Source organism: Euprymna scolopes, chromosome 10 (assembly GCF_053919585.1).
Source record: "Euprymna scolopes isolate OS-2025 chromosome 10, ASM5391958v1, whole genome shotgun sequence".
NCBI lineage: Eukaryota > Metazoa > Mollusca > Cephalopoda > Sepiida > Sepiolidae > Euprymna > Euprymna scolopes.
In genome coordinates this window covers 93,131,925-93,157,113 of record NC_136491.1, presented here as the reverse complement: position 1 = coordinate 93,157,113, position 25,189 = coordinate 93,131,925, and the positions used below count along the sequence as shown (strand labels likewise).

Here is a 25,189-nt window from a genome sequence, read left to right as displayed (position 1 = left end):
GATCACTACCACAGGCATCATCGAATACACTCCAAGAAAAATCCAGATAAGTGGAAGGGTCACATATAGTTAAATCAAGCGAACTAAGCGATTCATTTGTTGGATTGATGTGAGTGGCTTCTTTTTGGTTGAACAAGCATAGATTATTTTTATTTATCAGATTTTCAATTTTTTTTTCCCTTCCTATCTGTTTCCTTGCATCCCTATAAGGTATTGTAACTATTTATGTCCCCTAAGAAAATAAAGGGTATGGGTATTTGCTCTATTAAGTTCAATTCATTTTCATCTATTTGTTCATGTGGAGGTATGTATAAAGAACAAATGCTTATCGGTTTGTGTAGAGTTGCTCTTATGGCAACCACTTGCAAATTTGTTTTTAATTCAATTTGGCTCTGGGGTATGTTATTTTTAATGAATACGGATACACCACCAGAGGCTCTAAGTCCTGTATTATGAATGTAGTTATATTGTTGATAGTGTTTTATATTCAAATTGTCCTCATTCTTAAGGAAGGTTTCTTGAAGACAAATAACCAAAGGATTAAATTTGGTTTGCAACAATAAAATTTCATTGTAATTTGCCTTCAGTCCACGGCAATTCCATTGGATTATCTTGTAATTCATGATGATTTTTTTTTTGGTTTGAGGAGTAACTTCAGTTTCCATGTCTTCTAATTCTGTAAATCTATTTGTAGTATTAGTAGTGGCTTCTGCTTGTGGTAATTTCTTTATATTATTTTGTTTTTTGGTAGATGTATTTTTTGTTTTTCAAGTGTGTTTTTGTCATCACGGGAAGACGTATTGGTGACCTGTGTGGTGCTTTAAATGGCAGAAGTTTGGGCAAACTTCTACCATTTAAAGCACCGAAGTGGGTTTGGTATAAAGGGTTCAACTTTTTCAATGTTGAACCCAATTTGGATTTCTTTTGGGATAGTAGGTCTATCGCACTGCATAATATAAGTGTTCGTATGTATAGTCTGATTCTCTTTTTTTATTGCAATTCTTTTAACGTTTATTACTCCTTGGTTTTTAAGTTCTTTTGTTAGCTCTTCAGTAGTGCACATTGAGAAGTCTTTCGATTTTACTACACCTTTGGATGTATTTAGATTCTTGTGTGGATAAGTTTTAATATTTATGTTGTGGAAAGTTTTCATTCCTAGGAGAAAAGTGGCATGTTTTTCTCTTTCCACTTCCACCAGTAAGGTTTTATTTTTTAAAGTTTTTACATATTTTGGGGTAATATATACTGATATAATTTTATGTATAATAAACGGTGATAAGTCAGTTATTTTGGTTTCTTCGGTAGATTCCAGTACAATAAATTTTCAGGATGTTTGATATAGTTCACTATCTGAACTATCTGAGTCGATGTGTTGGTGCTTGGAGTTTTTATAGTTGCCCACGTATATATTTTAAATTCATTGTTTATGCTCCCCACCCACCTCGGAGTCCAATATTGGGGCATGTTAATGGGGAAACCCATTCACCTCGTCATGCCAGGGCTACATAAACAGTATACATGTTCCAAATGGGAGCCATGAGTACCCGTAATCCTTTAGTTACACAATCCAAGTCATTTGTGGTAACTTCCGCCACTATACAGCCATGTCATGACTTTAATCATTTGGCATATTTGACCCTAGCCACCACCTTCTAACACATGGAAAAGAAGGGAAAATATGTATATAGTTTATAGTTTTATAGGGTAGAACTGTATTTGTTACGGTTTAGAGGAAATTGATAGAAAAGATGTGTTAGGGCTTGACGTAACTAGCCGATTGATCGGATCGGGCCCCTCCAACCGCCCGTCTAGCCTTGTACGAGGCCACAGTGGAGTGTTGCAATTGATATCTTTAATTTCTCTAGATATCAGTTGCTCAGCCACCAGGATCCTTTTCTGAGTCATTACGGGTCGCCACTCACGGCCAACAGGTGGCCCCTTTGAGAGGCTTTTACTCTCTACAGGGGGACAGTCGGTGTATTCTAATGCCCCACTGATGGAGTTGGGAAGTAGGGAAGGAAAAAAAAAAGTAAGGGGAAGTGGGCTGTTGTTTTTGTTTTTGCAGAACCCAATTAAGTTTTACAAAAGAGAATAGAAAACAAAAACAGAAATTTAGTGTCGGTGCATTTCGTTTCAAGGAGCCACTAGACAGCCTGATCTGGTAGCATCAGTGGTCGCAGTTTAACGTCATGCCCAGGACATCTAAAATTTTAATCACATGATTATGGTTTAGCGACAATAAAATAAACCATTCATTTAATTGCCGCTTGTTATGAATTTAGCTGAATAGGATATTAAAAATCACTTTATTGGTACTTATGCACTTATGTTACCAGGCTGGAGGGGGTTTTGTAACTACTCCGTAGTTTCACCTAACAATTTAATAAACAAAAAAAGATATTGTAAAACTTGAATTTATAGATATGAATAATCATTTTATTATATATATATATATATATATATATATATATATATATATATATATATATATTGTTGGTGGGGTGGGCGATTGACCTAACAAAAACGAAATAATTTTTAAACGAAAAAAGTCAATTTGGTATACCTTTTTGGTATGTGTTTTTTTTTTATATTGTTTTTACATAAGTCCAACTCGCTGTTCACATTTAAAATGTCAACTTTTGTTTTTGGGTATGCATACAACAAATAAACACCTCAACCCCCCTATGTTAAGAACGGCTTTCTGAATAGACGCCTCTAACCTTGTCAGCATACCTCAAACTCTATAAAAATTGATATGTCGAATGTGAAGGAGTTGGATGGAATGTAAAAATGTATCGAATCTAAACGAAATTTAAATTTTCGTTCCTTTTTTACAGCAACCACAAAACAGCATTCTCCACAAGTTTTACAAAAAATCATTTAATTTTCGGTTATTCTGTACTTTCACCTAACAATGTAATAAAAACGAAAAGATATTGTAAAACTTAAATTTAACATGAAAATACTAAAAAAAGAAAAAAAAAATAGCATGCTATTATAAGTGCATAAGTACCACTTGATTTGACATATTCCTAAGGACCGTTTGAATAATTTTTTCAGTTGCGTTTGTACTGTATTTCTGCAATTTGGAATAATTTCACAATTATGAATGAATTCATGTGTACTTGAAAAAAGTAATATTTCGTCAGTTCGGTGGTTAGTCAACATTAATTTGTACAGTTTTTTAGTGTTAACTCATTTTCCCAAACTTAACGTGTGTAACACATTCTGCCGGCATTTGTAATTTTCAAATGTAGCGGTAAACGCTGTGTTTTTAAATGAAAACACTATAAAGTTATCCACTTTGGTAGAAAAGTAACTGATCTTGCCTTTAGTACCTGTTTTGAGGGTAAGTGTACAACTAAACTTGCAATCTCGGTACCGATGTAAAATTTTAAGAGTCCCTTTTAGTGAGTACCTGTTTTGAGGATATTTGTACAAGTAAACATCAAACCTGGCGAAAACTTTTATGCATTTCATGTAACAAATTCATTAATAAAGAAAAAGCATACATATTTTCAAATTTTTTCAATGGGAAAAACAGAAAGCATAAATGAGGGAAAAAGCTGATGGACGTGTTTTGAGAAGCGGAAAAAAGAGAAAAAAAGGAAAAATGGCATAAATAACCCTTTACGATACCAAACCGGTGTTTCCTCATACCGTTCCTTGTGGACGCATCCTCAGTGGTGGTAAGTGATAGCAGGAGTAGGAGGAATTTAATAGAGAGAAAAGGTGTTACAACTTCCATTGATTCTAACCAATTTTGGGGGTGGACTCTCACTAGGAAAAATATAAGGATGTACGATTATCGACATAGTGGAGACGTAATAGGCCTATAACACACCTCAGATCCTGTGCTGCAGTCTTCTATATATATCAAAGGCAAATGCGGCGCGCGCATTTTTGTATGTCTCCAAAAGGCTTTTTTCGCTGACGGTCCTGGGGTCATTACTATCGCTTAGAAATGTTCATATACCCCCTAGATAATAATATCTACGATTTGGGAACGTCTAGATTTATTTACAGCGACTTTTACAAAATTATTACTATTTTGGCTTCTTACATGTTGATTCGGCCTTTTTGTATAAAAAGCGAACGTAAGCAATCAGCTTTAATGCGAGGAAAATTCCTTATATCAGACGACTGCTATTCAATTTGGACAATCCCTTTTTATGGGGAGCTGGTTTCTCCCCAACATCTTGGGGAAACAAAACCAGCCAAAGTTGAGTAAACAAACTAAAAAAAAAAAAAAAACCTGCCCCGCAGTAAATGTTAACTCCGTTACTTATAGAAGTAACGGTGTTAACTTTATTGCGGGCACCTATCAATTCAAACATCTTTCCGTTACTATTTCTTGGTCGGCGAATGGTTAACGTCGTATGTTTTTGTTTTCCACACTTTATCATTTTCCAACTGCGCCTCAAGGCTTCGTTCGACTTCAGTTCTTCCTACTTACCTACCAAAATGATTTTTTATTCTTTTGTTTTGATTTACCCAAAACCACACACACCTCCAATCACCCAGGCAACACCGGGTACCCTCCACTAGTAATTTATAAATATAAAAGTGAAAATATATGTATGTATGTTTGCTTTTTGTGTATGTCTGTAAAAGGCTTTTTTTCCGAGAAGCAGTCGGTCGGCTCACAACTCCTTAAAACATTTTATATCACATATAAATCATAATATCTACGAGTTAATGGAGGTCGCCTGTCTATTTAATTTGCTTAACTTTGAAAAGATAAATATTCAACATTTTTCGCTCAACACATGTGGATTAGGCTTTTTCGTATAAAAAAAGCGACACTAATTCTGGCAGTATTTTTCTGGTTGCGATCGCCGGAAATGTCCGAAAGCAATCAGCTTTGATCAATGCGGAAATTTTCCTTATATCAGACAATTGCTATTCAATTTGGACAATCCCCTTGTTATGGGGAGCTGGTCTCCCCCCCCCAATATCTTGGAAAATAAAAAAAAAAAAATACTGTCCCGCAGTCAAAGTTGACCTCATTAAGTCACTAAAACGTGCCCCTGCCAATTCTAAATAGTTAAATAAATTCAAACATGTTTCCATTAGTATTTCATGGTGGCCCAATGGTTAACGTCGCACGTTTTTTTTTCACACTTTAATTTCCAACTTCGCCTCAAAAGGTTCGGGTTCAATCCTCATACTTACCAAAACTTTTTTTATTTTTATTTTACCCCCCCCCCCAACCCCCGGACACAAACACCCAGGTGTTTTGACTTACCCAAAACTACACACACCTCCAAACACCCGGGCAACGCTGGGTACCCCCCCCCCACCGCTAGTAATCTATAAAATAAATATCACCTGGATGTGTAAATGTTTGTATGTCTTGCAAAAACTTTCGACAGATGTAACTGATCCTGAGAAGTTTGGTATCATTTTGAAGTTCAAAGTCTCGGATGATAAATATCGAAAAATTGGCCAAATACATTAATTCCTTCACCCTAAACTTGACCGTTTTGTACAAGGAGGGGGTCAATTTTTTTCACCGATATTTTAGCAAGTCATTGTTACCGTTGGATTGACTTCGGTTAATTTCAACGCTTTTGACTTCCGGTTGCATCATGGAGATATCGGTTAAGACGTCAGATTTTCTTTCACTTTCTTTTCCACCTTCACAGCACGGGTTGGAACCTGCCTACATACTACTTTTTTTTTTTTGTTCAACACACACCTCCAAACACCCAGACAACGCCGGGCACCCAAGCTAGTATCATATAAATAGTACTATACCAAATTTATTAAATTTTTGTCTGATGCTCAATGATATTCTGAGCATATATGTATATATTGTTTTTTTGTTTTTTTTAAAGTTCAATTCACAATATATATTATATATACACACATAATAAAGGAGAATACTCTGTTTGTGTGCATGTTTGTCCCTAAACCAAAAACATACTAAAAAGTGTACCTTAAATATAAGTATATTCACATGTACAATTTGCATGTGAACATAATGAAATTTTTTTTTTTTTTTTTTTTTTCCATGTTCACCATAAACAAGGCATATTACCACTTGGATGTAAGGGAATACTATTTGGGACCATGTTTACAGGAGACTATGCAAGGAGATGAGTGACATGTTCGTTTACATTTAAACTTATGCATTTGAGTACAATCAGGGAAGTAGGTAACAGGGGGGGGGGAATTCCAAAGTTTAGCAGTCCAAGGATAAAAGCTAATTAGAATAGAAGGCTTTCTAGCATCTTGGGACCTCTACAGTGAAGGGGTAGGATTTTGTTGCTAGACAAGTTTATTGTGGGTATATATGTCAAGGGGGTACAAGTATGATGGATTCATCAGAGCACATTTCATTAAACAGGCACAGATGCAACACTGCAGAAAGAGGGAGAGAGACTAATGGTGGATGCACCAGCCCAAATGTGGTAACAATACTCCATGCATGGGCAAATGGTGGCTCCGTATTAGATTGGTACAAAAATAATGTCGTGTTTTTTTTTACGGATATATATCTGCTAAAAAAAACAACATTTTTGCACCAACCTAATAGACATACAAGATACTCTCAGGTGTCAGTAATTTTTTTAGCACAGTAGAGGGAACTCACCTTCTTTGCAGCAGCTTTTGCAATGTCTTCAACATATTTGTCCCAGTTCATGTTGCCTGTGAATGTTAAGTCGAGGAGTTTGAAGGGAGACACTCGGGTAGTAGTTCTGCATCTCTAGGTACCCCTTAAAGTAGCTAATAACACTTTTCTAACATGTCACACAATGAAATGAATCTATAAACATTAGGTGAAGAGTATATTTGAATAGCTGAGTGGATATGATGATGATATGTCACACTCTGCCAAGTAATGCTGCTAGTAATTCATAAATTAAGGCCAACATTATGTTAACACTGTATCCAAGGGTCAACAATGGACAAAATAATTTCAATAAAAGATTAAAGTCTACCATGATGCATTTCAGTTCATTTGTAAACAATTTGGTTGAATTAATAAAAAATATAAATTTTTATTTATATATTTCAGTTGAACCATTATAATAACATCTTGGGGGTTTGCATTCATGCAAAGCATCAATAAATAGCAAAGAAGGCATTCTTTTACTTATAACTTGAAAATTGATATTTAGATAAAGTAAAAGATTTAATTAAAAATACCATAACGCGGACTCCATGAACAAAGCTTCTTTCTTAGAACTGCACGCCTGTGGAACTCTGTTCCGTCTGCCTGCTTCCCACCGGACTACAACTTGGATTTCTTCAAGTCCAACGTTAACAAATTCCTAATGAACCGCCCCCTTAAGTAAACACTTCATCAAATCTCCACACTAACGTAATGTACTTGCATAACCCTTATCCCTGAGTGGCTTTCAGCCCTTAATAAGTGATGATCACCGTGTAAAAAAAAAAAAAGGTTTCAGGGATTTAAACAAGAATCTTTGTTACCTCATTATTCATGGACAATGCCGGGACAATGGGTTCTGTTATGCGTATGTAAACATAATGGTCTAAAACAATTCAGTAATAATTAGAAACAATATATAAATTTTATTATTAAACCAATAGTATACAAAAAAAATTATCTCTTGTATTTTTTTAAACTTACCTCAGAGACTTCTTTTAGACTATTAAGTTCCTTTTGAATGTTTTCTTCTGCTAAATCCCGTGAGTTTTTCTGGATTTGTAGTCGCTGATTTAGTGTCAATTTATCAGTTTTGAAAGCCAAAGATAAGCTTAAAAACTTGTTCTGAAATTCACAAAAAGAGGGACAAAATTAGCCAAATAAAAATGTCAACAGAATTTGGATTAAATTCAACATTTATGTATCCTTTCCATATATAGTTGTCAAAAAATAATCTATGAGTAGTTATATTTTTAATCAGATGAACACTAAAGAAAAAGTTATGTGTTGAAATTATCATTTTTAGGTACAGTAGAATCCTGAGTTATGGTGGCTCTAAGATTCGTTTTTATCAGGTTACGATGTGGAATACAATGTTTTTCCTGCTCTTGTTTACAGTATTTGCCCTGCCTTACTGTGTTATTTATGTTATTTGATTATATACATGTGTATTATATACTGTACTGTATTTTGTTACTAATTTTTAATGCCGTAACCCAGGGTTCTATTGTAATCTAATATCAACATTTTGATTATTTTTGCTAGTATATATATATGACAAACATACCCTACCCCCTCAAATGATATGAGATAATGCTTGAGAGGATAGTATCGTGGCAACATAAAAGATACATCATCCCCAAAGGAGAAGTTAAGGGAAGAATGGTCTTATGACAACAGAACAAATATTACATTAATTCCCTTTCTAAGTTGAGCATTGAAAGATACTAATAGTATAGTTTTCATCTTTAAACACACTAAATCTCCCTTAGTAATGGATAGAAGTAATAGTATAGTTTAGACTTCAGACATATACTAAATCTTCAGCAATAACAGATATAGATAATTACAAAGAATATTATATTCTCTAATGATAAATAAGTATACAACAAAAGAAGTTTCTTCTTCATATATACATAAGTCACCTTCAGAAATGTAGACATCAGTAAATCAACCTGTCAATTTACAAAGTAATGGAAATAGAATGAATAGAACACAAAGCATAAAACGATTTTAGATGTTGCTATTTTAGTTTTGTTTCCGTGGAAGAAGCTGGAACAGACAAAATCTTCCTAAGCAATATCAAAGAACTGTATTAAGAATGGATTTAATGCTAGGGATTTATTCCACAAAATATGATTCTCCATTATTCGGGGGGGGGGGGGGGCACAAGGACAAAAATGAAAAGGAGAAAAAAAAAGAAAAAAAAAGGGGAAAGTAAAATTTACTAATTCCTGGCAAAATATTAACTTATCACTGAGAAAACTTTCTTCCAATCCATAAAAAATTAAAACAAATCTACCAAAACTATGAAGCTGCTCAATTCTTGACATAGCATCCCTGCAAATTATGTCCATGATAGTAGCTCCCTACATCAAAGTGGCACTGTGCCTAGTTTGAATCATCAAGAAATCCCTATCAATACAACAGTTGGAGACTTGTGATACATGTGTCGAGTGGTCTTTTACTGTGGGACTCAATAAAAAGCAACTGGAGAGGAGGGGGGGGCAAAAAAATTGCTTGGTAAAACTTCGTTCTATTTTTCTACTTTTTTTTATAACATATATTAAATAAGAGACATTTCACTTGAAACTCCAAGGAACAAAGTCAACAGAGAATATGGCCAAAACAATAGGTCATTCTCAGTAAGCAATTTTAAAAGAAATCGAAAAATCATGAAAGTAAAGCATACTGACAAATCACGGGAAACAGCGTCAAAACAAAACCCCGAAAGCAATATGTCTTACAAATATAAAATGGACAGCAAAGCAAATGAAAAATAAATTAACAGGAATTAATAGAACTGTCAGAAACCAACTCGATGAAAGAGGCAAAATGAAAACCACCTGGAATGACTAAGTGAAAGAAAGACTAAAGAAAAGAAATAATGGAGTGTTGAAGTATTTAATAAGTAATATGCAGTGATGGAGGACAAATATTTATTATCTTAGGAGACAATGCTGGAAATTTTGTTTGATGTTGATTCAACAAAATATATAAAAATAACTGATGAAAACAAAAGAATTAACCAAACCAGCATACATTTCTGATTTAAATCAAATAAACATTTATGGCAAAAAAATGAACTAGTTTTAACTAGTAAGATTTATAAGCAGGATTTATAAATGTTGGAAGCAAATGCTTATAATTAAGTTTATGCTTGAGAGAACTGAGATGGCCAGAAAAGCATGATTAGTTTTGTTGGTGGTTAGTCCATCTTGATTAATTAAAATTTCTCTTTTTAAATCAATTTGAAGTAGTTTTAGATGTGTGCTTAGTTTCTTTTTTATGCATTAAAAATAATGACAAAAGCATTTTCTACGAATGATGAAGCCTTATTTTATGCCAGAGTTAATGTTATATGCTTTAGATTTTATGACTTCCACAAAAAAATGATTATTTTACAAGTAAACTGATTATCTTGTGAAACATTTTGAATGAGAATTTGAATTAAAAAAGTCTATATAAATTTTGTTGCACATTTAAAGATTTAAAACTAATTAAACAGATATAATGATCAGAATAAATTCACAGTATACATAGACATATAATACTAAGTAGAAAATGTACAACACTAGTTTATAATCAACTAAACCATACATGATCTGTTGTGTCCCTATTTACTTGTCTCTACATACATAGACAAAGTTTTTAATGTGGGGAAAAGACAACTTCTCAAAAAGGAGCACTCTAAATTGGGATAAAAATTAAAATTACTTCAGCCTAGAAGGATTTCTCTTTCCTTGGTTAAAGTAAAAAAAGATCAAACGCAATATCAAGACAGACACTATACTTTGCTTCCATCCAATAGGCCAAGGACCCGGTAATATTAAGTCAGTATTTCTAACATTACTTAATATTTCTCAACTTTGACATCGGTTAATAATCATGTTTTACAATGAGTCAATAGAGATTTCACAAAGTAAAAATACATTGCGATGTCATGATAGATCTCTCCCCTCTCTTGTTTACATCATTCCATTATTCTCACATGTCATTCTTCACATTATTTGTGCTTCCTACTATCAAAGCATTATATATATAGATGAAGTGTGCAGGGTTACAAGCAAAATTAGAATCTAAATAGTATATTCCAAGTATAACTGAATATCTAAGAATGATGTCATGATTTTTTAATTGAGAACTATGCATAAAAACAATAAAAGTATACGGTCATGAAAACAAAAAGATTTTATTTAGAACATTAATGCTTTTAATATCTTAATTACTAAAAAGCTATGGGCTTTACAGAGATAGCAATTAAGAATTGTTTTTCAATCTGACACTTTTATATTCTATTTTATAACAAACTATATAAATGAATTTATAATAAAAACTCCATGGCATGAACTCTGTCAAGTGCTGGAATCATTGCAATATAGATATCTAATCATGTTATAGGTTTATTCATGAGCATAATTTGTTCCATGTATATCAGTAGGCAATTAAACATGTCTCAAGACTTACCTGGGGTCATTTTGTGCAATTTGATGCACTAAATTATACAGTGTATGCTTTATTTTTGATACAAACTTTTGATATTATTGTAGTTAATGGCTGAATCACACAACTTGCATTATCTCCATAAGATATAATCCTCATAGACAATGGTGAGATAAATGTTAATGGCAATATGACGTGAAAGTTGTAGCAAAACAGGGGGAAAAAAGACCAAACATGTATCTGCTACGTCATACCATATACCAATTTTAACTGACCAAACACAAAAGAATAATTGCTTCTCACCAATAATGTGCTATTTTTTTTTAATATATATTGTTGACAGAACATCTATAATAGACAAGAAGTTTACACATCTTCCAGTCAACTTCAGTCTTCTTAAGTGACATATGCACATTTCATTCCTGTTAAAATCGTTTCTATTTTTCACACTCTACAACAAAATATACACGATCTACGCTGTTTTACATCATTACAAGAAATATTCATTACACAATATCAAAAGGGAATGTTTGATTCACCTAATTCATGTCAAACTCCAACCCTATTTATCCTATTGTCTTAACTGACACTCTTATACTGTTAGGAAAGACATAAGGCTACAATTTCCCACTACATGAGTAAAATAAAAACTTCTGTTCAATTAATTGTATACAATGAAGACAATAGATTTTCTATTTCAGCAATAAATATCCAAACAAGAGTTTGAACTAAAGCATGGCACCAATAGTTCAAACAGAGTTTGAAACCAATTATCATGAATTTTACACTAAGTTTAGTAATGCATTCATGCAAGAGAGACTAACACTAACAAGACAGTTTTAAATCATTTAAACACCATTCATATTAAAGCATTCTTAATGTTAAAATTCATCATGTATACCTTAAACTGTAAATGTATTTGCCGAAAATAATGTCGACAAGAAGGAATATGCAATTATTTAATTTATATTTTAATTTCTATGGATTATAAACACACAATTTAGTTCTATCCTGAAATTAACAGGGCAATTAAATTCTAATGAAATAAAAACCATTCGTTTTTTTGTTGTTTTTTTTATAGAATTTTCACATGAAAATTTTTCCCTTTGGCTATAAATGAGAACCAATAATTTTTCAAACCTGAATTTATCATCTAATACTTTTATTCTTTTTAATTTTTTAAAAAGTATTAATATTTCTTTACTTTTATTCATATTCTTATTGCATTCATTTGGAAAAAAATTCTTTGTTTTCTCTTCTTTGTGCGACCGCGCAATTTCACTTACAGTTGCTCAAAGCAAATATATTAAATCTAGTTATACATCATATCAGTTAATTCATATAATAGGTAATACACCTAAATATGTAACCATGTACATAACAATGTATCCTTAAGTTATGAAGATTTATTCTCACTATGTATACTAATATACAAAAAAAATTACTTTTTGTCAGGTAGACCACAATTTTATAACTAAAGCTTGGCACTGAAAAAATCTTATCGATGTATTCTATTTAAAATCTTGCAATATCTATGATTTATAACACCAGATCGTTTGGAGTTTTTCAAATTTTAGTCATCTCAAAATTTAATCCAGGCCAATGACAAATACTCTTGTTAGCAACATATAAGATTCCAGTAAAGTTTAATACAGAATATTATACTCAAGAATAGGCATTCATAGATAGATATGTAAAAGGAGATGCTGAGCTTTGTTTTTGCTTTTTTTGTTTTTTTTTAAATATTTAAGTCAATGATAGAATGGTAAAATCATAGATAGAAAAACGAAACAAAAGAATGTTTTTAAATTTGAAAAGTGCAAAAGTGGATCTCAGAAATATTTCAAGAACATAAATTCTGATTATAACACTCAACATACTTTGATTTTGGTTTGGGGGAGGGGATTCACACCTACCAGAAATCATTTTACTATACCATATGCCCTACATAATATCTTACCCTACAAAAACTAATGCTGGATACTATAACTTTATTTTTTTTAACCAATGGTAATACAAAGGCGTCAAAATAATTTGCGCCTGAAACAAATTGACTATGAATGCATAAGTTCTAAATTTACACTGATTAAGTTGTTTCTGGATTTTTGAGAGGAGAATTGATAATGTGTATTATTTTGATCATTCATACTACTGTTCTCATCTTGGTTATTTTCACGTTTTGGCCAATGTAATCACTGACCTTTTTCAGGTGTCTCTTTTCAAACTCGGGAATCTGCATGGAAAATCAAAATACATGCAGATTCCCGAGTTTAATAAGAGACACTCAAGATGAGAACAGTCGTTTGAATAATGCAAATAATACATGGATAAACTTGTTCACTATTTTCTACTTGACTGTCACAGGAAGATTAGTTTTATTGAAGAGTTAAACAGTAGATGCAAACTATCCACTACTGTACCATTATAGGCAATAAGCAAAAACGTTGGTCAAGTAAAAATAGTCTGTAATGATACATCTAAGAATAAATGGCAACTTATTTTTAATGATCTGTTCACACTGCTCGTTATCTTCACTTTATTAAAAAACATCTATTATTAGTAAAGCAACCATTAGAAATATTGCTGACCTCATTCACCATGCTAAAAAAAAAAATTGCTTGATTTCAGAAGTTATTTTAATAATAAAAGCCATTTTATTTTATGTAACTAAAACAGAAGTTATCTATTTATTATAGCTCATTAGTAAGTCGATAATTCAATCAATAATTCAACTTTTAATGAAGAAAATCTCAATGTGTGTGTGTGTGTGTGTGTGTGTTCGCACGCATTTCAAATACAAATTTGGATGATTGGATTTAAATACCATTAGGTTTCCTAGACTGCAGCAAATGAGACATAATTTGACTGAACACAGGAAATTGCAATCATCCAAATTTCTGTAAAACTAAAATTAACACCTATTACATGCTCTTATGTTAATTGAGCATCATCTTAATTTCTTTGCAGTACATGTAACTATATATATATATATATATACACACACACACAGTAACAATCTCAGAATATCTCGGATCAAATTCTCTTAAATATTTCAGCAGATAGACATCTAAAATATCCTTTAAGTTCCTTTTTTTTACCATTATTTCAGCATTCATCCATTTTATTTTTTAGTATTTTTTACACTATTGCTGAATAATTTGTTTAAAAAATATTACTCTGTTAAAAAAAAATCTTATAGTGCTATAACTAAGTTTTCAAATTCTTCTTGCAAACATATTTTTAGAATGAGGGAAACTTTTAGAAAAAATGCATTCTGAATTTTAAAATCCCACGAATTATTTGGATTATCTCTCAATTAAAAATCCTCATTATTTTCTCAAAATAGCTAAATCTAAGGATTTTAACCTTCTCAGGAATATACTTTAACCATAAAATTAAATCTAATAATATTTTGTCAAAAGCAAATGAAGTGATTAGTTAGAGGATTAGATTTTCTATTTATAATATTACATAATTCAAGACCATAAATATGTAGCTTTTATACTTTTGTTCATTAATTGTATTTTTGTATTCTAAAAGAGGAAAATATATATGATGGAGGAAGTGCAGAAGCAAACGCCAACAGAGACATGAAAACACAAATCTAAATAACCGAATGTACCAACAGAACCTGAGAAAGAACGTTTATGTTACAAAAATTCTCTTAGTAGAAAAATAGTTAAAAAATGCATGTGGATAGTAACAAATAATGAATGTAGCCCATTAATAAATAATTAGGCCATTTGGTCATTCCAGACCAAAATCATTTCTGGAATAGTTAATCAAATTGCTACAAAAGCAAAAGGTAACGACCTGTAAGTGATAAAAGTATAGTAGGAGAGAATAATCAGTCAGAAAAAATTAAATAATGACAGCAGTAGCAAGAAAAAGTATCTTATGAAGATTATTTCTTGATGTAAGGTGGTAGTAGTAGTAGATTTTTACACAAGAGTAAAAGTTATTCCAACTTCCTGTATGCCTTTTTTCTTTTTTTTTTTTTGAAGAATCATGTGAGTCGGAAAACATCTAGAAATTACTGAAAGTGAACAAAATGGACATATTTTCAAAAACACACATGAAGAATACACCTAAAGCTTAAACATAGTCGAATTCTACATATTATTTGTGATTATAGAGCTATAATGTCTTAATGTAAACAGGAAAAATCGACTTTATTATATAGAAGATATTAGAAATAATTTTATTTTATTTACAAATTTAATGAATTTTCAGATATGAGAATATCGAATTTACTTAAATTTTGTTTTACTTAATTCAGATTAGAATTATTTTATAAATTAGTATAAAAAAATATTTTTTTTTTATTTTTTTAAAATCATACCTGTATAAAATGTTATTTTATTTGTGAGCAGAATTTTAATGATTTTATTCTTTTGATCATATTAAGATCAAAAGAATAAAATCATTAAAATTCTGCTCACAAATAAAATAACATTTTATACACTGGCAATGACTATACCCAATGACTAAAGAAAACAAAAAATCAGTCCACAATCACAATTTTCATTTATTTTTAATTAGTCTGAGTGCCTGGCATTGTCCAGGTGCTTGGAGGTATGTGTTGAGCAAAAAAGTAAGGGGGGGGGGGGCTTAAGGCTCAAGCAGGCTCGAACCCGTACTGCGAAGGAGGAAAAGAACATAAAATAAAAAAATTGACATCTTTGTTGTCGCATCTGTCGCCAAACCAAAAGTGGTAAAGGTTTAAATTAAGGCTAGTCAATCGAAAAGAGGGGATGACTTTCAAAAATATTGGCGAAAAAAAGTGACCCCTCTTTGTAGAAAAGTGTCCAGTTAAGGGTGAAGGAATTAATGTTTTTAGCCAATTTTTCGATATTTGTCGTTCGAAGAATCGAGTTTCAAAACGATATCAATCTTGTGAAAATCTGTCACCTTTGTCGAAAATTTTAAGCAAACCTGGTCGGTATGCGTGTGTGTGTGTGGAGGGGGGTAATCAAAACAAAAACACAAAAAAACTAACGTAAGGAAAACGAATGATGGTAAATGTAAAAATCGGAAAAACAAAAACAAAAAAGAAAACAGAAAAACGAACGTTAAAACTTTTTTTTTTAAATCTGAAAAATACCCCCCCCCCAAAAAAAAAACCCACATAAAAATGGCTTAAATAAGCCTGTTTCAATATTAAAATTTTAAAAATTGGTGGGTACCCGGGTGTTTTTGGGTGTGTGTGGTCAATTGGGGGTGGAGGGTGTTAATGAAAACACAAGAATAAGCGAAGTAAAAAAAAACAAACAGAAAAACAAATGTTACGTGAAAAATGGCTTAAATAACCCTGCTCAATATTAAAATTTAAAAAATCGGAAAAAAAGAGAAGACATCTCACACCACGATTCGAACCCAAAAGTTTAGATAATGACCCAACGCTCTAACCAACTGAGCTAACACGATGCACAAGAAATTGTGTCAGTTCTTCAAATATTTAAACTAAATCAGGTTATGACGTCGTCTGACGCATGCGTAGAACCAATCTCGTCATGAGAGGACGGTTTTTACTGACCCCTCACTGTAGAAAAGTGTTGATTTCAGGGTGAAAAAAATTAACGTTTTTGGCCAATTTTTCGATATTTGTCGGGCGAGGGATGGGGCTTTCATATGAAACTAAGTTTGTGAATTTTTATTCAGTATGTCGAAAGTTTGTAGCAGACATACAAACACACATACATACATTTTAGCTTTTATATATATATAGATTTATATCCTACTAGCGAAGGGTACCCGGCGTTGCCGGGTGTTTGGAGGTGTGTCTGGTTTTGGGTAAATCAAAACTTTGGGAGTTAAAATAAAAAAAAAAGTTTTGGTAGGTGAGTATGAGGATCTAACCTGAACCCTTGAGGCGAAGTTGGAAATTAAAGTGTGAAAAAAAAAAAAAAAGTGTGCAACTTTAACCATTGACCCACCGCGAGATACTAACGGAAACACGTTTGAATTTATTTAATTACTTAGATTTGGCAGGTGCACGTTTTAATGACTTAATGAAGTCAACTTTGACTGCAAGATAGTATTTTATTTACTGCGGAAAGCTTTTTTTATTTTTGTTTCCCCAAGATGTTGGTGGGGTGGGGGGGGGGGGGGACCAGCTCCCCTTGTCCAATTTGAATAGCAATTGTTTGATATAAGGAAAATATTTCCACGTTAAATCTGATTGCTTTCGGACATTTCCGCCGGTAGACGGAAAATACAGCCAGAATTAGTGTCGTTTTATTATAGGAAAAAGACTAATCCACACACGGCGAGCGACAAATGTTGAATATTTATCTTCCTGAAGTCGAGCAAATTAAATAGACAGGCGAGCTCCGTTGTTAACTCGGAGATATTACAATTTCTATGTGATATAAAAAGTTTTAAGTTGCGAGGCGACTGACCGCTTTTCTGAAAAAAGCCTTTCTTGGACATACACAAAAAGCGAACATACATACACACATTTCGTTTTTATATATATAGACTAGTGGGGGTACTCGGCATTGCCCGGGTGTTTCGAGGTGTGTGTGCTCTTAAATAAAAAAGAAACCGGGGGGGGGGGGAGTTGGTAGGATTGAACCCAAAGCCGAAGTTAGAAAATAAAATGTGAAAAAAACATGAACCGTTCAGCCAGCCAGAATGAGTTACTGAAAGATGTTTTAATTTATTTAACAAAATTAACAGGTGCCCGCACGGAAGTTGTAGTTAAGATTTTGTGCGAGCATTACGACGACGACGTAAGCAATAGCTATTCAGCAGTTGTTCTTAATGAGGTTAATGTGAAATAATTAAGGTTTGAAAGTCAATAAAATTAAATAGACAGGCGAGCTCTGTGGTTAAGTGTGAGATATTACAATTTATAGATGATATAAAAAGTTTTAAGAAGTTGCGAAGCGATTGAGCGCTTCTCTGAAAAGCCTTTTGTGGACATTGAGGAAAGGCATACATACATACATACAATTTCGCTTTTATATATAAAGATAGACTAGCGAGGGGTACCCGACGTTGCCCGGGTGTTTGGAGGTGTGTGTGGAAACTCCGGGGGTAGGATGGGTTAAAAAAAAAAAAAAAAAAAAAAAAAAAGTAAGTATGAGGATCGAACCCGAACCCTTGAGGTAAAATTGTAAATTAAAGTGTGAAAAAAAAAAAAAAAAGAAGTGCGACGTTAACTATTGCCCCACCGCGAGATGCTAACGGAAACACATTTGAATTTATTTAATTACTTGGATCTGGCAGGTGCCCGTTTTAATGAGTTAATGAGGTCAAGTTTGACTGCAGGATAGTATTCATTTACCGCAGAACGCTTCCCCCCCCCCAAGATGTTATAAGAAAAAGACTAACCCACATGTGGCAAGAGACAAATGTTGAATATTTATCTTCCCGAAATCAAGCAAATTAAATAGACAGGCGAGCTTCGTTGTTAACTGTGAGATATTACGATGTATATGTGATATAAAAAGTTTTAAAAAGTTGTGAAGCGACCAACCGCTTCTCTGAAAAAAGCCTTTTGTAGACATACAGAAAAAGCGAACACACATACATACATTTTCGCTTTTATATTTATAGATTTTTTTTTCTTTTTTTTTAAGTATTTTAAATTATTTCATTATAATCTTGGTGTATGTTTATATTTTGTTCATTGCATGCATTTCATTACGAAAAATCTTGTCCTTGTATCATCATACAGCTCATCATAAATTAAAAGATATCAATAATAAAAAAATAATACAAAGTTCAAGGGACGAAATAAAGATATTTAGAAAGATAGCAAGAATAGCAATTAAAAAACATGAAACATCACTTAGAAGGGTGATATCAAGAGAGAAGACCCCTTCCACACATGCAAGAGACATCCAATCCAACGTGCATAAGTTTTGCAGCTGCCATCTTGAGTTTTTCCAGAAAAGCAAGGAATGATACATTCACGATTTCAAGTTTTAGAATTAAACAAAAGTTTTAAGTTCTGAAAGAGCATATATATTTATAGGAAGTTAACTAAAGAAAAAAAACCTACAGAATCATGTCTATAAAATTATTGAATAGTTGAATGTGAAACATTAGTTAGCCCAGTAATTAAACAGACCATATTTGCTAAATGTATGGTAACAATTTAGCCAGTTTATAAATATTTATATAGTGTGCATAGACACATGCAATGCTGAAAAAAAAAAAAAATCTTTTTCTATAATTGCTCACAGAAACATCAAGAAATCTTGGAAAGTGATTAAATTAACATATAAAGAGCAAGAGAAAAACCTTGTTAACTAAGTGAGTGACTTGTTCAGTTAATTACAACTTACAGCAAATTGGAACTTTTAAAATAGAATTTTATTTCAAACAATTCCAGAAGGTATGTTTTAGGACGTATTTTGTGTAAGTATATTGGAAAAAAGCCTTAAGGATATGTTCATTAATCAGCTCAGCTTTAGTAAAACCTAAGCAGTATCACTAGTAAAATATTCTGGTCCATTCATAGGCTGGACAAAAGAAAAACTTGATCAGAATATTAGGAAACTAATGACCATGCACAATGCATTACACTCAAGGAATGATACTGCCTAACTCTGAAAAGGACAAAAGAGGGAAGAGGACTGGTGAATATAGAAGATTATATGAATAAAAGAAAAAAGAATTGGAAAAATACATAACACAGAATAGTTTATAAGAATGACAAGAGAAAAGACTCGCAAAAACACATGGACATGATGAAAAAGGAGACCTAAACAGAGAAACAGAATATCATTAGCTACACAGAATGTGATTTGAACTATATCAAAGCTAAAATAGATAAAATTCAGAAAAACAAATACAGATTGAACAAAATGATAAATCATATAAGTAAATGCAGCAAACTAGCCCTAAATGTATAGAAGAATAGACATGAGTGTTAGGAAAACAGTACATCGGGAACTATACAAACGATTGCATTTTGAACACAGATAATTGGTACAGACACAAAGCAGAGACATTATGGAAAACTAAAATCCACAAATCTTCTGAGACAGAGTTACAAACTGATGAACTCATCCAAACAAGGAGACCAGATGTCATAAGCAAAAAAAAAAAAAAAAAAAAAACGAAAAAAAAAAGAAAGAAAGCCAAATCATAAATTTAACCATCTTAGCATGTTACTTGAGTATCAAGGAAACAGAAAAATAAAATAGATACATGGAACTTTCCAGAGAACTGAAAGGTATACAAAACAAAGAAAGTCAATGTCACTAAATAAATTAATGGGAGAAATTGGAATCAAGGAGAAAAATATGACTATACAATAAATGGCAATAATGAAAAGAGCCGAATTCTTAAGGCACATGATTAACTGCGAAAACTAACCCACATAAACTACAAACCATAACAAGCTACATTGTGGTTGCAACATAAAAAGAACACCGCATGAACCTATTGGAATTGAAACTTAAAGAAATTTCATACCCCCCCCCACCACCACACACCACCACCACAAAAAAAAAAAAAATACTGTGATGGCACCATCTTCAGCTAATACCATGCAAAATAGCTGTGAAAGCTTCACAAAGACGGAATGATTAAAGTGGGAGAGCACTAACCAGATCTCAACTGGAAAGATGCAGAGAGTACTAAGACCTTTGGGAGGCATATTACTACCCAAATCTCAGACCGATGGTCATTGCCAACAATTAATCAATGGTAAATAAAAGAGGTGAAGATTACTGGAAATCTGGGGAGATTGTCTTAATACCTTTTTTTTAACCACTTTCTGTCGGTAAACAGACATACAGGTTGTTTATTTTTTCTTGGAATTTATAGTAGTGGTTATTTTCAATATCAAATTATTAAAAAAAAAAAAGAAAAAAAAAATGAAATTTCAGTTAAGAATTATTTCAAAGAAACTTTTTTAATTTAGAATTGTGGATGTCAAAAAAACTAACATCAAATGAAAATAAATAACAAAAAATCAGTTCAAAAATATTTTTATTTTCCAAGAAAATTTTTAATGGATTTTGCAAAATATTTTATCGGCTATAAAGCATTCATTTTATAATTAAGGTATAGAAAATTGAATATTTGTTTTATTTTTATGTTATTTACTTATTTCACAACATAAATATAAATTTAAAAGTTTGCTTGAGAAAAAAAAAAATTTTTTTTTTAAATAATTTCCAACTGAAATTTTACTTGTTAAAATACAATTCATAGATTTTAAAGTAACCTTCACTGCGTTTATTCTATTTCATACGAGGGGCGTGCAATAAGTAATGCCCCTGACCCACTTCCATTTGTCCGATCTAGCTGAAATTTTGCATGTGCAATGATTTTATCTTTACGCGTCATGTGGCAAATTACAGCTCTGAACTAATTGTGGTTTCTGTTTTACAGGTGTTTGAACTGAGTTAGGTGTGAAATGGAGCCTGTTGAATGTCGAGCAGTGATCCGGTTTTTGTATTTGAAAGGACGCACACCACAGGAGACTTTTGATGAAATGAAAGAAACATATAGTGATAATGCCACACCTTGTGAAATGCTGGCATCGTGAATTCAAACATGGCTGGAAGTCTGGAAACAGCTCTTAGACCTGCCCCCCCCCTCTGCCATTGATGAGGCATCTATCCGTCAAGTTAAGGTTGCCATTTTGGAAGATCGGCGCATTACTATTCGCCAAATAGCTCAAGATGTCAAGATTAGTACAGGGTTTGTGGAAAGTATCATTCATGACCATTTGCATATGCATAAGGTGTCTGCCAGATGGATTCCCAGGTTGATCACACCATTCCAGAAGCGAGAACGCGTCGAGTTTTCAAGGATGAATTTGGAGATGTTCCAAGAAGATGAGTCAAAGTTTTTCAAAAGACTGATTACACAGGATGAAACCTGGGTCCATCACTATGGTCCAGAGACCAAAGTCCAGTCAATGCAATGGAAGCACTTGGACTCACCACCTCCGAAGAAAGCAAGGGTGCAGCCCTCTGCTGGCAAGGTCATGCTCACAGTCTTCTGGGACCAGGACGGAGTAGTTATGACAGATTTCCTGGCAAAGGGTACCACAATTACAGGAGCCTATTATGCTTCACTTTTGAGCAAATTAAGAGAAGCTATCAAAATCAAGAGGCGGGGCAAGATCAGCAAAGGTACCCTCCTCCTGCAGGACAACGCTCCGATCCACAACTAGCATGTTGCCAGATCAGAAGTATGGGCGTGTGGTTATGAAATCCTCGCCCATCCTCCCTACTCTCCTGACCTTGCACCCTCTGACTTTCACCTCTTCCCAGCCATGAAGTTGTTTTTGAAAGGAAAGCGTTTCCCAGATGATGCAGCCTTGATTTCTGAAGTCACGTCGTGGTTGGAGGACCAACCTGGGGTGTTCCACAAAAACGGCCTCCAGAGCTGCATCAAACGATGGGAGAAATGCATAACTCGAGGTGGTTCCTATGTAGAGAAAGACTAATAACTGTGCCAAGTTTCGTTGCTCTACTGCTATAGGAAGTGGGTCAGGGGCATTACTTATTGCACGCCCCCTATAGAAAACAATTATTATTTATGTATTCTCATTGTCATACAAACTAATAAACAGTTCCATCACCCCCTTCCTCTTCTTTGTTCTATCTTAAGATAGATGTTACAAATATAATACAATATTTCAGATTCATTTTTAGGTAAATCCTTGTAGCTCGGTATTGTCTCCTATCAAACTTCAGTTTGGTCAGTCACACTCAAGTTGAAAATCGCCTTTTTATCGCTAAATACACAGATTAAATAAACACATTTTAAGACATTATCCTTTTTTATTTATTTAAACAAGTTTGTTTTGCTCTATTTTATAATATAAAACATTGTAAAGTAATTTTTTAAGTTGAGTTGTTAATTTATGAAATTCAACCTGAATAAGGGTTGCAGAGTCAGAAGGTATAAGGTCCAACTGACTCCTAAGATTCCAAAAGTGTAGTATCTGTTCTGATAATACACTTTATCTTTTTTGTCTTAGGTCAATGAAGGAGAAATCCTTTGAGATTGAGGCAATTTGAATTTTTGTACCAATCTAGAGCGAACACACCTAAAGTCATGGGTTTAGAAATGTTTTAAGTTTGTAGGTCTTAAAATTACAGTTTGCCCAAATGTTGAGACTTTTATGTAATATAAACGATTTAAAATGCATTTTGCCTAAATGCTAGTTAGGGATAATTTTCCCTTTACCAATTTACTGACCCCCCCCCCCCGATGGGGAGTGACATGTATATGTTTTTATTTAATTATTCACAGACATATGTTGCATTGTTTATAACGCATTAATGTGGATGAACCTAGCAAAATTTGAAACAGGACCCCAGAGTTGGAAGCCTGAACCTCTACCACTGAGCTGACACTTGCTAGTGCTAGAATCTATTACCTTTTTGTAGAGGTCATTAATTTGCCGAGATATTTTTGTGATACTTTTTGAATGAATTCAATTATTTATATGAAAGTGCATTTTTATCTAAATGCTAGTTGGGAATAATTTTCTTTTCACCAGAATTTAGATATATTAACAAAACATTAAAAAATTTGTTTATTTTTACCCTAATTATATAAAGTCAAATCCAAAAAATTGATTTCTTGGTAGAGAGTGTTTTATATCAGGATTTGATCTTCTAAATGGAGATATTCAATTGAACTAAACTTGCCTGATTTATTAAAATAGTCTAATATCAATAGAAGTCAAACGAATACATTTTCATTAATGCAGGATAAACTATTTTAAAAATAAATTCAATTAAGAATGATATTAAACAGGTAAGAAAATGTTCGTTTTGACAGTTGTGGTATTTTTTAGAAGAGATTTCAATTAAAAGTTATGTGAAAATGTATAGAAATGGAACAAAAGTCATCCAAAATAGATCAATTTGACAAGGTGATGCCAAAGAGAATTCTTTAAGCTAATGTAGTAGCAGCAATAGTAGGATTTCATCGAACAGTGAAGATTTAAAGAGTTAATCACATAATGAGATAAAAAGGGTGAAGAACAGCAGATATTTATAATTACACAAGATTAAAGTCATTTTAAGCTAAGTTGGCGAGACGAATATGAAAGTGCTTTTAATAGTAATCTAACAGTGGCGTATTTCTTTCTAACAGACCAGGCACATACAGACTCAACCGCAAAGGAAAATGACAGCATTCACAACTTTTCTTGGTGGAGAAAAAGGTATTTATTTCATCATTTTATGTAACCAAAACAACTACTTGCTATCAGTACAGGGCACCAGTTATACAAAGTTTGATGGGGGGGGGGGACTTTCGCATTCACAAACCGTTACTGGCTAACCTGCCAGCAATGGTTTCCTTTTCTTCTCTTTTGCCCCCTTGTTCCACTTTTTCTCACTATTCACCTCTCTCTCTCTCTATATATATATATATGAGTCCGTGACGTCATGCTTACACCAGACCCAATTCTCAGACTTTTGATAATTAAAAATAATTAGTAAGTAGGTTTATTTGCAGAAAGTAACTGCTAGTGTCACTCTGACTTATTGATTGGAAGAAGGCACTAATTAGGTAAGTTGTGTTTAACCGAAAACTTGTTTTATCAACCTTATTTTTCTCAAATTAAAAAAGAAATGTATGGATAATTCATATTTAAAAATTTGGTAAACACATTTTATTTGCTAGACCATTTGTTTCATTTCAAAATATGGAAAAACAAAAGACAAAGCCAAAGAAGAAAAATATTTCATAGATCTTTGATAAAATTTTGATGGTATAAATAACAAACATACTAAATTGACTCTCCTCCAAAGAGGAGACAATACCTGAAAGGACGTTAATAGGAAAGCTAATATAATACTCTATCTTCTGAGTTGAGCATTGAAAAATAGTAATAATTTAGGCTTCAGACAAATACCAAATCTGCATTACTAATAGATATAATATTCATTCATGTTTTGACATTTTAAACAGATTCCATGAACAAAGCTTCTTTCTTAGAACTGCACATCTGAAATTCTCTTCTGTTTCTCTGCTTTCCAGCTACTACATTATGATTATCTTCAAGTCCAACATGAACAAATTTTTGATGAGCCATTCCCTTATGTAATCCAATTTACCAAATTTCCACTACTAACGATTACTACACTGTCCCATTGACTACCATAAACTCATTAACCCTTATCCTTGAGT

General features: G+C 32.8%; 1 protein-coding gene across 2 annotated transcripts in view; it reads right to left on the bottom strand.

Moving 5' to 3' along the window:
* Positions 1-25,189, bottom strand: part of LOC145286136 (uncharacterized) — a 539,596-nt gene that overhangs the window by 158,686 nt on the left and 355,721 nt on the right. For both annotated transcript variants that reach the window (XM_080134856.1, XM_080134858.1), the window contains one exon: positions 7,604-7,744. In XM_080134856.1, coding sequence (XP_079990982.1) covers positions 7,604-7,744 — 141 coding nt within the window. The remainder of the gene's footprint in view (positions 1-7,603; positions 7,745-25,189) is intronic.